At 35.9% G+C, this 13,093-nt stretch overlaps 2 protein-coding genes and 2 non-coding genes across 4 annotated transcripts; 3 read left to right on the forward strand and 1 right to left on the reverse strand.

Annotated features, from left to right (window-relative positions):
• Window positions 1–4,526: 4,526 nt before the first annotated feature.
• LOC141620774 (uncharacterized) lies at window positions 4,527–5,654 on the reverse strand. Its single transcript, XM_074437559.1, has one exon. It carries the CDS (start codon window positions 5,652–5,654, stop codon window positions 4,527–4,529), a length of 1,128 nt encoding a protein of 375 aa, XP_074293660.1.
• Window positions 5,655–7,160: 1,506 nt separating this feature from the next.
• LOC141618308 (rRNA 2'-O-methyltransferase fibrillarin 1-like) lies at window positions 7,161–11,079 on the forward strand. Its single transcript, XM_074435408.1, has 7 exons — window positions 7,161–7,350; window positions 8,301–8,632; window positions 9,124–9,219; window positions 9,309–9,386; window positions 9,470–9,646; window positions 10,333–10,401; window positions 10,721–11,079. Exons 1-7 carry the CDS (start codon window positions 7,332–7,334, stop codon window positions 10,895–10,897), a joined length of 948 nt encoding a protein of 315 aa, XP_074291509.1. The 5' UTR covers window positions 7,161–7,331; the 3' UTR covers window positions 10,898–11,079.
• Window positions 9,977–10,048, forward strand: LOC141625741 (small nucleolar RNA snoR60). Its single transcript, XR_012535506.1, has one exon. It is a non-coding gene; the product is annotated as a small nucleolar RNA snoR60 (small nucleolar RNA).
• LOC141625744 (small nucleolar RNA snoR60) lies at window positions 10,155–10,225 on the forward strand. The gene has a single exon (XR_012535508.1). It is a non-coding gene; the product is annotated as a small nucleolar RNA snoR60 (small nucleolar RNA).
• Window positions 11,080–13,093: the final 2,014 nt, after the last annotated feature.

The following is a 13,093-nucleotide window of genomic DNA, read 5'->3' on the forward strand; positions in this document are numbered from 1 at the left end:
CAATTCGTAAGATTATCGTCAAGTGATTGCTCAAACAGTAATGTCTACCTCTTAGTTGTCATCTACGTCCCGATACGGTCGTTTTGGCAGTAATTAGAGTGCATTGAGTCGGGTCAAAAACCGTCTCCATTTTCTCGATAATAAATCCCGAGTCGAATGTTCGAATGTTAGGATAATTCTATTCCATATTTCTCAAATTTTATCTTTTGGCAAATAATATCCCGTAATATTTACGTAAGATATTAAAGATAATCTAATCAATTTCGTCCTACCATAACTAAAACACGGAAATCTTTCTTAAACGGGAGGAAACCTCCGGGAATAGAAAACAGTCTTTGCGCCTCTTCCAAGAGACGCATGATGGGCTGCTGCGCCTCTTCCCAGGCCCTTCTTTGCATGATTTACGTATCTTTTTTATATCTTTCCGAGATTCACTTCCAAAGAGTCTCCGAAACCCTAAACCTCCGTGTGATTAGTATAAATAGGAGCCTTCGTTCCTCATATTTCTCACGCGAGTGTCCGCCCTTCTCTTCTCCCTTTGCATTCTAGACTTCGTTCTTACTATTTGGCGCCTACGTGCTTGGACTTCCGACCACGTAAGCTCGGATCTTCCGGTACCGGACCTCTCCGTTGCATGACCGACCAATTTGACCACTACACTCAATCAATCTAATTAATCAACTTGTTAAATCGTTTTCCTCTTACGAGGGCACTCTTTCCTTGCATTCGCGTCGAGCATTCACTAATCGATCTTCTTAGTTCATCTCGTTCTGTCAACATGTAAGTCTGAGGGTGTAATAATTCCTTTTTATTTATTGTTATTTATTTTATCGTATCATCATTGTAAGATTCACGTCGAAAACACCGTTAAAAACGATTTCTAAAACCGTCTTTAAAACCTTTTCTGCGGATTTCTGGTAGGCAGACGTCGAGAAAAGACGCAGCAACTGTTGCGCCTCTTCAAAGGAGCACAGCACCTGCTGCGCCTCTTCGTGAGGCTGCCGCAGTTCCTGCTTCTTTTCTTCTTCCTCCGTCCTCTGTAATTCGTATCAAAAATATTTCTTTTGTTTTGTTCGTCTGTTAATTCGTTCATCATGATAGTTTAATAGTTCATATGTATATTATTCATCCATAATTCACATGTTTTAATTGTCATAAATCCGACTTAAATCCCTTATAATCCAATATTTGCGGGTTTTTTGTCATTAATATTCAATTCGAGTTTTAGAAGTTCAATTTCATCATATTGAGTTTCTGGAATTTACCTTTGATATATTTTCATATTTTTGTCATTAATTCGTCGTATTCATCACGTTAGTAATTAGTTCGTTTAGTTTGTTTTATTAATTATTCATTAACATCGGCCCTTCACATAATTAGTCCGTTTGTTTCCGTCTCATCCATGTTTTACTGTTTTTATGACTTTAATCGCATGTAAATAATCCATTAATTACTTTCATCCGAGTAGATAATTTAATCGGTCCATAAAATTCCCCAATTCACATTAACGGTTTGCGATTCGGCCACGGCCCAGAACTCACCCTTGGGAACAGTGACGCAAAGAATCGCCGCGCCTCTTCCAGAGGGCGCGCGATTACTGCGCTTTGTTCGAGATGAGTTCGTCCCCGAACTCCTTTTCGCCTTGACGTAGTTTAATTAGTTTACGTATTAATTCACTAATATTTGTATTATCACCTTCTGATCTGTCGTGTTTTATTTTATTTCTTTTTCTCAAATTATCCGTTTTAAAGGTATTTTCGACATAAATCATCTAATCCGTTGTAATTAATGTAATTTCCATTATTGCAATTCATAGTTTTTGTATTTCTTTTATTGCTTGTGTGCTTTCACATGTAAATTGAACATTAAATCCTACTTCGACATTAATTGCATGTTAAACTAATTGTCAACCGACTTAGTTAATTCTCACATGTTAGGATTAATCTATGGATGTTGCATTGCATGCATATAGGCGACGATATATCGAGTACGAATAAAACTCCCTAATCATTAGTAGAGGCCGCTATCGAGGCGGGCGGGATTAGGTGTTCGATCAAAAGAGCTTCCTAATACGTACCCTCACCCCTTACTCCAGATCTCCGTGAGCACCCGTGTTCATTGGCATCCACGAGAGTCATTCTAGACATAGAATGCTAAGGGTAACGATTGCTTAGTGTTCATGTCACTACTTTGTGTCTTGACATGACACGAGGTATTCGAACGGTTCCAATTTCCCATAAAAATTGGTGGCGACTCCATACAAAATGCAAACGCTTGTTTTCGAGCCCCTTCACCAAGCGCCCCCGTGGGCGGCCCGCTGTCCACAATTGCCTGCAAAATTCATTAAATAAGATCAAGGTTATGTGACATCCTTTTTTTAGATCTATTATTAATACAATTGTTTTATGGCTTATAACATCATAATTTTTTTTGGATTTCTTGTAAAAATTCAAAATTTCTGCTATTTATACATTCGTTTTCATAGATCTTAAAAGTTGATTATTTTCGGGAGTATTTTCATACTGTTTATAATGTTGTGATTAAATTTTTTGTTTCATGCAAATGAGAGAAAGAGAAAGAAAAGGATGAAGAGGAACACTTGGAGGAAGTGAAGCAAAAAGTGGCTTTGAAGGAGGAAAAAGAGATCGGTAAAGGGGCTTTGGGGGAAGGGAATCCGGTTGAAGAGACGGAGTTTGAATCACCTAGTCAAAACTCCCAAGATCCGGGTGATTTAGGGAGTTTTGTTGCTGAGACAGAATTTGATGCTCATATGGATCCTGTTCTTGAACACGATGTTGTTGTTGCTGAGCCTGACTCACCATGTACAAAGTACATGAATGCTTATCTGAAAAGAATGGCGGATAAGCGTCCTAAAACCCCTGACATCACTATAACTGGGCCTGCTGAATGGTCAACAACGAGCTTTCAAAATTTTGAAACTTATGTGGCTAGATTCAATGCTAAGCATAAATAATTCTCTGTTATTGGTATACTTCTGATCTGAACCTTTTTCTGTTATTTTGATCATTTTACTTGAAAATTTTAATGCTACTGGGATTTATATGCTGATAGGTTTAATTGGTAGGATTTGTTTGTACTGTATTTGCTTCTGTTGAGTACTTTACAATGACCGCGTTTTCTGTTAGTAGTCTTATATGGCTAGATTCAATGTTAAGAATAAATAATTTCTCTGTTATAGTGTTATTGTTATACTCTGATCTGAACCTGTTACTGTTATTTTGATCAGTAATTGAAAATTTTAATGCTGCTGGAATTTATATGCTGATAGGTTTAATTGGTAGGATTTGTTTGTATTGCATTTGCTTCTGTTGAGTACTTTACAATGACTGAGTTTTCTGTTAGTATTCTGCTCAGTGATGATAATGCTTAATGCTTTGGGAGCAGTTAGGTTTTTAGGGAGAGTAGAATGGTAAATGGCCAATAACTACAAGTAATTAAGTCACCACATGCTCTACCAATGAATGGGTGTGTGTGCTCATATATGTCAAATACAGTTTAGAGCTCTATGATGAATGTTCCTTAATGGTTTGAGAGCTTTCTTTGTTGCCTTAATTAGTGATGATATTACTCTATTTGACGATCATAGTCTTCCAGAATATTGTGTGTGTGTGTGTGAAGTAGGCTTTATTACTTGACACAGCTCAATGATGAGGCCATTCTTAGGCCTGAGAGTTGATGTCTCACTGCATAAATATGAAACTTAATGCTTTTCATCTGACATTTAAACTGAACTTTGCATAAATATGAAGCTCAGTGATAATAAAGCTTAATGCTTTGAGAGTTGCCTTGTCATTCTGTATTCATATAAGAATTGATTCCACCATATCTTGTGTACATATGGCTTCAGGAGACATTTCTGGTGTGAACATAAAGCTCAGTGATAATAAAGCTTAATGCTTTTAGAGCTGCCTTGTCATTCTGTATTCATATAAGAATTGATTCCGCCATATCTTGTGTACATATGGCTTCAGGAGACATTTCTTGTGTGAACATAAAGCTCAGTGATAATAAAGCTTAATGCTTTTAGAGCTGCCTTGTCATTCTGTATTCATATAAGAATTGATTTCACCATATCTTGTGTACATATGGCTTCAGGAGACATTTCTTGTGTAAACATAAAGCTCAGTGATAAAAATGCTTAATGTTTTGAGAGCTTAATCATTTTCATTTCAAACATTGCTCATCACAAAATACATATATAGTCTATTGGCACAAAATAAATCCAAACCCTAATGATGTTTATGGCTTAAACATTGTATGTTTGCAATGTTTAAGTTATAAACACTCATCTAAAAGGGATAATTTAAGGCAAGAGGCACACTTATTTCATCTAAGTTTGCATCCTTGCCATTTACATGTAAATGAGTAAGACATTCCCTAACTATTGCTTCATCTGCAACTAAATTTCTTGGTAAGGTTCCAGCCAATATGTGTGCTTTTTTCTTCAGATGTGGTACCTTATAGTTATTGTGTCCTTTTAGCTTAATAATCTTCAACACACATGCTTATAGACTAAGCCAAACATCACTTAAGCATTGTGCTGGTTCTTCATCCCAAGCTTCCAACACATTGGACACCAACTTATCAATTGTGCTTGCTCTCGTTTTTGCTTGCAATGATTGTATTGAGTTAAAAAAACCCAAGTCTAACACATTGAGATCTGGTGAATTTGGTGGTTGTTGTGTCAAACTAATGTTGAAACCATTTGAGTTAGCTGCCATTAAAAAGTCAAGGTCATTACCCTTTATATGTGGCTTTGCATTGTCCTGCTGGATGATGATTTCCTTGCTCATTGATGCTGGCCATTTACTGTGAATAGCTGGGATCACCTTATTTATTAGCATATCCTTAGTCACTTGTTTGTTTATTGAAGCCATTGATTTGATTTCAAGAGTTCCAGTAGGTCTGTTTTTTGACCTCCTTTTAGCTGGATCTTGGAAAGTAAATGGGAATATCCCTATTTTTCCATCAAACAAAAGGTTACCATCTCCATCATAAATGGGTCTTGAAACTGCAGCCATAAACATGACTTTAGTGATGAAACTTTTGCTTTGACAATGTCTATAAGGATCAATTTCTTCACTCAATAGAAAAAACGTAGCTCCATCTTGTGAGATATAGAACCATTTCTCATCAATATGAACTATATTTCCCATGTCCTTAAACTTCAAAGAGTTTGATATCTTATCATAACTTAACTTTGAAAGTGAAAATATCAACCTGTTGAACATGTTCTCATCAGTCAGACTTGAGTGCAATGTTGATGTATGGCTTCGAAGTTTACCTTGTTTAACCCAATTGAAAATTGTTGTTGCTGAGATACCAATTGTTTCACCAAATGCATGCAGTGATCCCTTTTCTCCTATTGGTGTAGCTAATATTCTGTCTATTGGTACTTCAAGTCTTTCCCTCCCTTTTTTACCTTTAATTCTGGAATTCAGCTGCAAAGAATCACCATTTTCTCTTTGACGTTTGGCAACCCTCCATACTTCAAAGATTGTTTTCCTGTCTACTTGATATTTTGCTGCAAGAAAGTTCATTAAACCTCTTATTGGCTTGCCATCCTTACTATTCTCGAATAAATAGCATCCTATTCTATGTCTATCATCATTTGATAGATTTGGGCCACGCATTTTTTGATTAATGATAAGTGTATTCTGTTTTACTCGTAGTACAGCTTTTTTATTGATGATATTTTTTCATTCAACTTCTGACTAACGATTTTTTGAAGTGCAGATTATGGCAGAGAAGAAGAAGAGAAGAAGAATAGAGAAGAAGAAGAATACGGAAAAGAAGAAGAATATGGAAGTGAAGAAGTTGTAAATAGTTTAAGAAACCAAGGTTTTTGGGGGGGAACATTTATGACTTTTTAAATTTCCCTCTCATTGTATTTTGGAGGGAAATGAAAACTTTGAAGTGTACTTAATTAACTTAACAATTCTATTAAGCTTTCAGTTTATAAGCTCTAATCAAGCCCCACTTGCTTCTTCATGAATACTTTTTCATTCTTTATTCAACACCCTTAATTCTTGTGCAAAATGAAATGAGGTGAACATAGATAAGTGGAGGGAGTATTTTCTTCCCTCTTTCTTTTTTTATGGTAGTCAGATTTTCTTCTCTCTTTCTTTTTTTTGGAAAGGTTTGTGTGGTCCAAATTCATTTGCATATGGGGTAGAGTGTTTTGTGTGGTCTAAAATCACTTCCTTATTTCTTGTGCAAAATTGAAGGGGAAGAAATAAGTGACTAGGAAGAAGTAGTTTTTATTATCACGGACTTTCAAAAACTCGACAAACAAAGTATATAAAATCAGAACCCATCAAGTTTTTTCGAACTAAATTTTACACATCTTATCATCAAGGCTCTCACTTTAAGGCTCCGTTTGGTACGTCACTTCAGGTAGCTTATTTGACCAGAGTAGTTTATTTGACCAAAATTTCAGCTACCTGATTTTTTTGCAAGTGTTTGGCAAGTAGCTTATTTGGTCAAATAAGGTACCTGAAATGAAATGCTACCTCAAATAGCATTTGAGAAATCAGGTACCTGAAATGACTTATTTTCCATTTTTAACCCCTTTATTTTATAATATTAAATAATTTTCATATCCTTTTACGTCATTTTACCAAAATCAGCTACCTTTTTAGCTAGTTTGCCAAACACATTTTTATATAATCAGTTACCTTATCAGCTCCTAATTTTCAGCTACCTTATTATTACCTTTTCGAGTTTTGATTAGCTTTTCGGTTTTCAAATTTACCTTTTCGGGTTTCAAATTACCTTTTCAGGTAGTTTTGCCAAACAGAGCCTAAAACCAATTCTAATAACATTACCAAAGCTCAATTGTGGTTAAAACTTAAAATGAGTGAAATACCTTTAGTATGATCGCATAAGCGCCAGGTTTGTTGACTGGTCATGACCGGACTGAAACCGGAATCACAAAAAATCAAGCACCAGAGACCAAACAAAATAAAAATTCCGGACCGAACTGTAACAGAAAATGTCGGTCCAAGATCGGACCAGACCTTAGTTTGAATGGATGGATATGTGCCCTGAAGCAATTGCTGAAAAGTAGTCTCCATCGATTTCACACTAGGGCTTTGCTCAAGGACTCAAAAACACAGCCCACAAACACACCATTTCCCAGACACTTTCCCACGAGCCCAATAAATCCTAAAACTCAAAAACCATAAACCCTAATAAAATCCCCCTTTTCCGCCTTCTTTATAGTCTCCCAGTCGTCTCCTTCACTTAAACCCTAATTTCACTTCTCTATTTTTCCCTCTCTCTAATTTTCTCAATTCTTACCAACAACAATGGCGCCGCCAGGAAGAGGTAATTCCTTCATTTTTTCGCTTTCTTCTTTTACTACTTTCTTCTTTTATTTTTATGGCATTAGAACATCAATTACTCTAATTTTAATTTCAATTTCTATTAATCACAAACAATATATGACGTTCTTCTTTTGTACATTAATAAGTTGTCTCAAATTAATATTCATCTGCTGATTCAAGTTTTGATGATACTTAGCTACTCCATTTGCTAATTTTTTGATTAAATTTTCGATTCTTGAATCGTATGTTAAATACAAAGCGTAGTTAATTTGTTGCTACTTGCTAAGTTTTTGATTTAATACGAAGAAGTGCATACAGTGTTGCTAGCTAAGTAATTTATTTAACTCGTTGCGACTTGCTAAAGTTTTGCTGAAGCGCTCGACTTGTTTTATTGCTTGCTAACTAATTTAACTCGTCGCGACGTGCTATGTTTTTGCTGAAGCTCTCATCTTGTTTTGTTGCTAATTGTTAAGCTTTTGCTCAATACGAACTGTATTTACTTGTTGCTATTAGCTAAGCTCTTGCTCAAAGTACTTAACTTGTTGCTACTAGCTAAGCTTTTACTCAAATAGGAAGCGTACTTAACTTGTTGCTACTAGCTAATCTTTTGCTCAAATAGGAAGTGTACCTTACTTGTTAAGCCTTTGCTCAAATATGAAGCGCGTACTTATCTTGTTGATACTCTATAAGCTTTAGCTCAAATACAAAATGTTTTGAGTTGAGTTTTTGCTTCAATGCATTTTGTATCAATCAAAGATACAAATCAATACATTTTGAATACTTGGTGCGACTTTCTAGGTTATTGCTGATGATTTGTATCTTTGATTGATGTTATTTTATTCTCTCTGTAGCACATATTAGTAACTGATGACTTGATCTCAGTAGCTACCTTAAAGATTAATAATTTATTGATTTAAGTGGCTGATTGAGTTGGAAATGAACATTAAACAGGAGGAGGAAGAGGATTTGGAGGCCGTGGAGGAGGTAGAAGTGATGGAGGAAGAGGCGGCCGTGGTGGAGGCCGTGGATTTGGTATGGGTGCTAGAGGTGGAATAATGAAACCTGGTGGTCGTGGAGGTGGTCGAGGTGGACCTGGAGGAAGAGGCGCACGTGGTGGTGGTCGTGGAGGTGGTAGAGGTGGAATGAAGGGAGGAAATAAGGTTATTGTAGTGACACACAAGCATAGTGGAATTTTTATTGCAAAGGGTAAAGAAGATGCTCTTGTAACCAAGAATATGGTTCCTGGTGAATCTGTTTACAACGAGAAGAGGATTTCTGTTCAGGTGAATACTACTTTTATACTTGTTTGTTGATTTACTTGTTTGTTATTCACCCTTTATGGTTGTGTTTTTCAATTGTTGAAACTTGAAAGGGTGTTAATGTTTATATATCATGTTATCGAAAGGGATTATGTTTATAAATCATGTTATTCGCCCACTTATCATGTAAGATGGTTGTCTGTCCTGCCCTTTCATTTATATTGCCTTTGACTGGGTAATTAGATAAGTTGAATATTACAAAACCCAAATTACTTAATTGGATATTGATGCTGGAAGGGTAAAATATAGAGGGGATGATATAGTATGACAATCTGGATGAATGATCCGTGTAATGGAAGGTTCTCTCTTCTCGCTGTTTGTATTATTTTCAGATTTCTTTGTGGCCTGTGGTATAATATTGTTTATTTGGATTGAGTTGTGAACTGTTATTTGGTTATGACTTTATGTGTTGTATATATTGTTCAAAATAAAAAATGTTTTTTTTCCCTCTTCAGCAAGACGATGGAACCAAGATCGAATACAGGGTCTGGAATCCTTTCCGTTCAAAGTTGGCCGCTGCTATTCTTGGTGGTGTTGACAATATTTGGATTGTAAGTTCATTGTTGTCCAATGTCCTGTTGATTTGTCGTCCTTTCCACGATTTTAGGACTTATGAAAGTTATATGCTTCATTTGGACAGCAACCTGGTGCTAAGGTGTTGTACCTTGGTGCTGCGTCTGGAACAACCGTGTCCCATGTTTCTGATGTTGTCGGACCTGTAAGTTATTTTATGCATTATGCTTGATTTAATTACCTTTGCTGGAAGTCGTTTTTTTGACGATATTGTCTTTGTTTTGGCAGGAGGGTGTTGTTTATGCAGTCGAATTCTCACATAGGAGTGGTAGGGATTTGGTTAACATGGCAAAGAAAAGGACTAATGTTATCCCCATTATTGAAGATGCAAGGCATCCAGCCAAGTACAGGATGCTTGTCAGCATGGTTGATGTAATATTTTCAGATGTTGCTCAGCCTGATCAGGTCTGTTGCCACTATTTTTACATTGCTGTTGATGTCCCTTTTTTATCAATCTCATTTACAACTGTTTGGTCGTTGCTTTTCAATCGTCATGGTTTTGGAGTAAATGTTACTCCGTATTTGTTTATTTTCAAGAGTTCAGCATGCTATTTAACATTTATCATCTTAAATTTGTTTTTTTTGAGTATTTTTTTTATTGTTCTACACTTGAAATTTAACATAAAATTTTTTGTTTTGACGAATTTTTTTTTTTTTGATTATTTTCTTTTTTTTTTTGGAAAAGTTGTAATGTTTGTTTACCGATAATTCTACATTTTCTTTGATTACATGAGTGAGCATATGATGACCTTCTCGGATTCCCCTTCAAGACATATTGGGTGATGTACAAACCGAGCTTCTGATGCATTAATCACCATCTTTTGTTTTATTTTTCTTTGTTTCTTGCTAGTAAAACTCAATTTAACTCAAAAACTTTCTAAGGGCTATAATTTTTTCTATTGAGCATCTAATCTAGCATATGATGAGTTTATCGGATTCCCCTTCAAGACTTATGGGTGATGTAAGCTCCGACTAACTGATGCGGTAACACTTTTCTTTGGTTTACTTCAACTGTTCTCACGGTATTGTTGTTAGGAGTATTTAACTGGCAGTTAGTTTCTATTATTTCTGAATGTTTTTTATGATTACAGGCTAGGATTTTGGCTCTCAATGCCTCGTATTTCTTGAAAGCTGGAGGTCACTTTGTCATATCTATCAAGGTTGGTATAAATCCTTTCGACAGTTTACACTACTTTTACATGTGTGATTGTGTGAACAACCTACAATCTCCTTAATTACACACAATAGTGAGACCAACCCATTAACCATATAATGCAAGGACAGATTGGCTTGATGTTAAGAGTAATACAGGAGATTATGCCTTACCATACCCTTATTTGTCCTTGTTAATGGAGGCCTACAGTAATCCTACTTTATTGTCCCACTTGAGAGGATCACAGGGCAGAGGAAGTAGCCGGTTAGCGTGAGATTGTTAATTAGTTTATTAATTAATTAATTAATTGTTTTCTTCAATGACAGGCTAATTGTATCGATTCAACAATGCCAGCCGAGGCAGTGTTTGCCTCAGAAGTGAAGAAGCTTCAGCAAGAGCAGTTCAAACCAGCTGAACAGGTTACTCTTGAGCCATTTGAGCGTGACCATGCTTGTGTTATTGGTGGTTACCGTATGCCTAAGAAGGAGAAGAAGAAGGATTGATCTGCTCAAGCCCTTTTTGCTTAGGTTGTGCGACTTGGGTCAATGTTTTGTACTATATAAGTTAGGTTTTGCTCAAGAATTATGTGAAATAGGCTTTTTTAATTCAAGTTTGTTTCATGAACTTGTGACTGGATTCAGTATTTTGTTAGCCCTTATTTATGAGGTAAAATTTGGTAACTGCATGACTGCCGTTTCCTTGCCCTTGTATTTTTTAAGTTGATGGTTGCTCTTTGTTTGATTTATAATGGCCAAGATTTCAAGAAAATGGCATTTTGCTTGCCAACTTTTGGAATTGAAGCCAAGGTAAATGTTGTATTCCTGAGATCTTGGGCAAGTTCGGTATCCATTTATCACTGGGCTAGCCATCACTTCATTTTACTGAGGCTGGGGTTAGTTCACATGGTCATTTTATTCTTGGCGGATGTTTTACATTCAATATTCGTATAGAGACGAGACGCTATACAAGGTTTAGGAAGTGAACAAAAATTTGGATTGTCTAGTGTGAATTGCATCAAATTTGAAATTTAGCGAATGTAAAAGCGGAAGTACATTTGTGTTGTCTACTCGTCATCTAATAGAAATGCAACGCCTAGTTTTTTGAAGGACGTCGAGAATATGTAATTTTCTCGTCTATTATTCCCTCTATTTAACTCCACAATACAAAGTTTGTTTTTTCACGTTTACCAACGCGTGTTTTATGCGGTAAATTTCTTTAGCTATGTATTTGCAAAAAATTTAAAAGTTAGAGATTTTTAATGTACTCTTAAAGACGAATCAAATAAAATCAAATTGAAATTTAATGTTCACTTGTGAATAGTGTACAACAGAGAAACTTGTAAAATGGAGTTGAATGGAGGGAGTAAAATTTTGTATAAGACGTTTTTTTTATTTGGTGTAAAACGGGGTATCTATCGTCAACGAAGAGTTTGTGTCCATTCCATGGGTAGGGAGCAAATCCCTAACCTCATGATTAAGGGACGAGGTATAAACCCATTTGAATAAAATGTGTTTAATCTATGGTGTTTTTGCCGTATTATCATTTGGAAATACCTAAATTAGTAGTGATGTCGGTGCAACGGTTACTGTAAATCCTCCATCACAACCATTTTATCAAATAAGACCGTTGTAAGGTGTCGAATCTCATTTGGCTATTGCTGTCATTAAAGTAAATGAATGACTTGTGTAAAGTTAGGATTGCTATACATTGCACCTTTGAAATCTCCGGGATCAGACGATATTCCTGCTGTTTTTTATCAGCGTTGCTGGCATTTTATTAAACATGATGTTATATCAGCTGCTTTAAGTGTACTTAATAAGGATCACATCCTCCAAGAAATGAATAGGACCTTTGTGACACTTATCCCGAAAGATAATTGTCCGGAAACCGTGGATCAGTTTAGACCTATAAGTCTTTGCAACGTTATGATGAAGATCATTACTAAATGTATTACTAATAGACTCAGTAAGATCATGAACAAACTTGTTGGCGATTTCCAAAATGCGTTTGTACCTGGAAGGAGTATTGCTGATAACATCCTTATTGCTAATGAAATCTTCCACAAGATTAGCTCTTCAAAATTTGGAAAGAATAAAATGGCTTTTCAAAGCCGATATGAGCAAGGCCTATGATAGGTTGAATTGGAATTTTATTAGAGCTACTCTTTCAAAAATGGGATTTCCGGTGCGTCTTATTGCTCTTATTATGAAATGTGTTACTTCCATTTCTTATGAATTACTCCTCAATGGTGTTCCTACAAATAAGATCAAGCCACAATGTGGATTACGTCAAGGATATCCGTTATCCCCATATATTTTTGTGTTGTGTTCGGAAGTTTTGTCTCGGAATATTATATTTGAGACAAAACTCGGTAACATCAATGGTATTAAAATTAGTCGACAAGCGGAAGCGGTCTCCCATCTCTTGTTTGCCGATGATTCTATATTTTTCATGGAAGGTAGTCCGCAAGTTTGCTCAAATCTTAAAAGTATTATTAAGCGGTATTGTAAAGCTTCAGATCAGGTGATCAACGACAAAAAATCGGCTATCATTGTAAGCCCGAGGTCCAGTTTGCATTTTGCTAGAAAGTGTTTCAAGCTTTTTAACGTGTCCCCAAAGGCTACTATGGGTACTTATCTAGGTACTCCGACGAATATTGGTATTCAGGACTGTGGAAAATCGAAAAAAGATATTTTCAA

This window comes from Silene latifolia, chromosome X (assembly GCF_048544455.1).
Source record: "Silene latifolia isolate original U9 population chromosome X, ASM4854445v1, whole genome shotgun sequence".
Classification (NCBI taxonomy): domain Eukaryota; kingdom Viridiplantae; phylum Streptophyta; class Magnoliopsida; order Caryophyllales; family Caryophyllaceae; genus Silene; species Silene latifolia.

What these genes read in the sequence shown, in the direction of transcription:
- LOC141620774 (XM_074437559.1), bottom strand. Translation starts at nt 5,654, where the DNA reads ATGCGTGGCCCAAATCTATCAAATGATGATAGACATAGAATAGGATGC.
- LOC141618308 (XM_074435408.1), top strand. An exon ending in TTTCTGATGTTGTCGGACCT is followed by an intron (nt 9,387 to 9,469) that starts GTAAGTTATTTT and finishes TTGTTTTGGCAG; the next exon opens with GAGGGTGTTGTTTATGCAGT. An exon ending in ATGTTGCTCAGCCTGATCAG is followed by an intron (nt 9,647 to 10,332) that starts GTCTGTTGCCAC and finishes TTATGATTACAG; the next exon opens with GCTAGGATTTTGGCTCTCAA.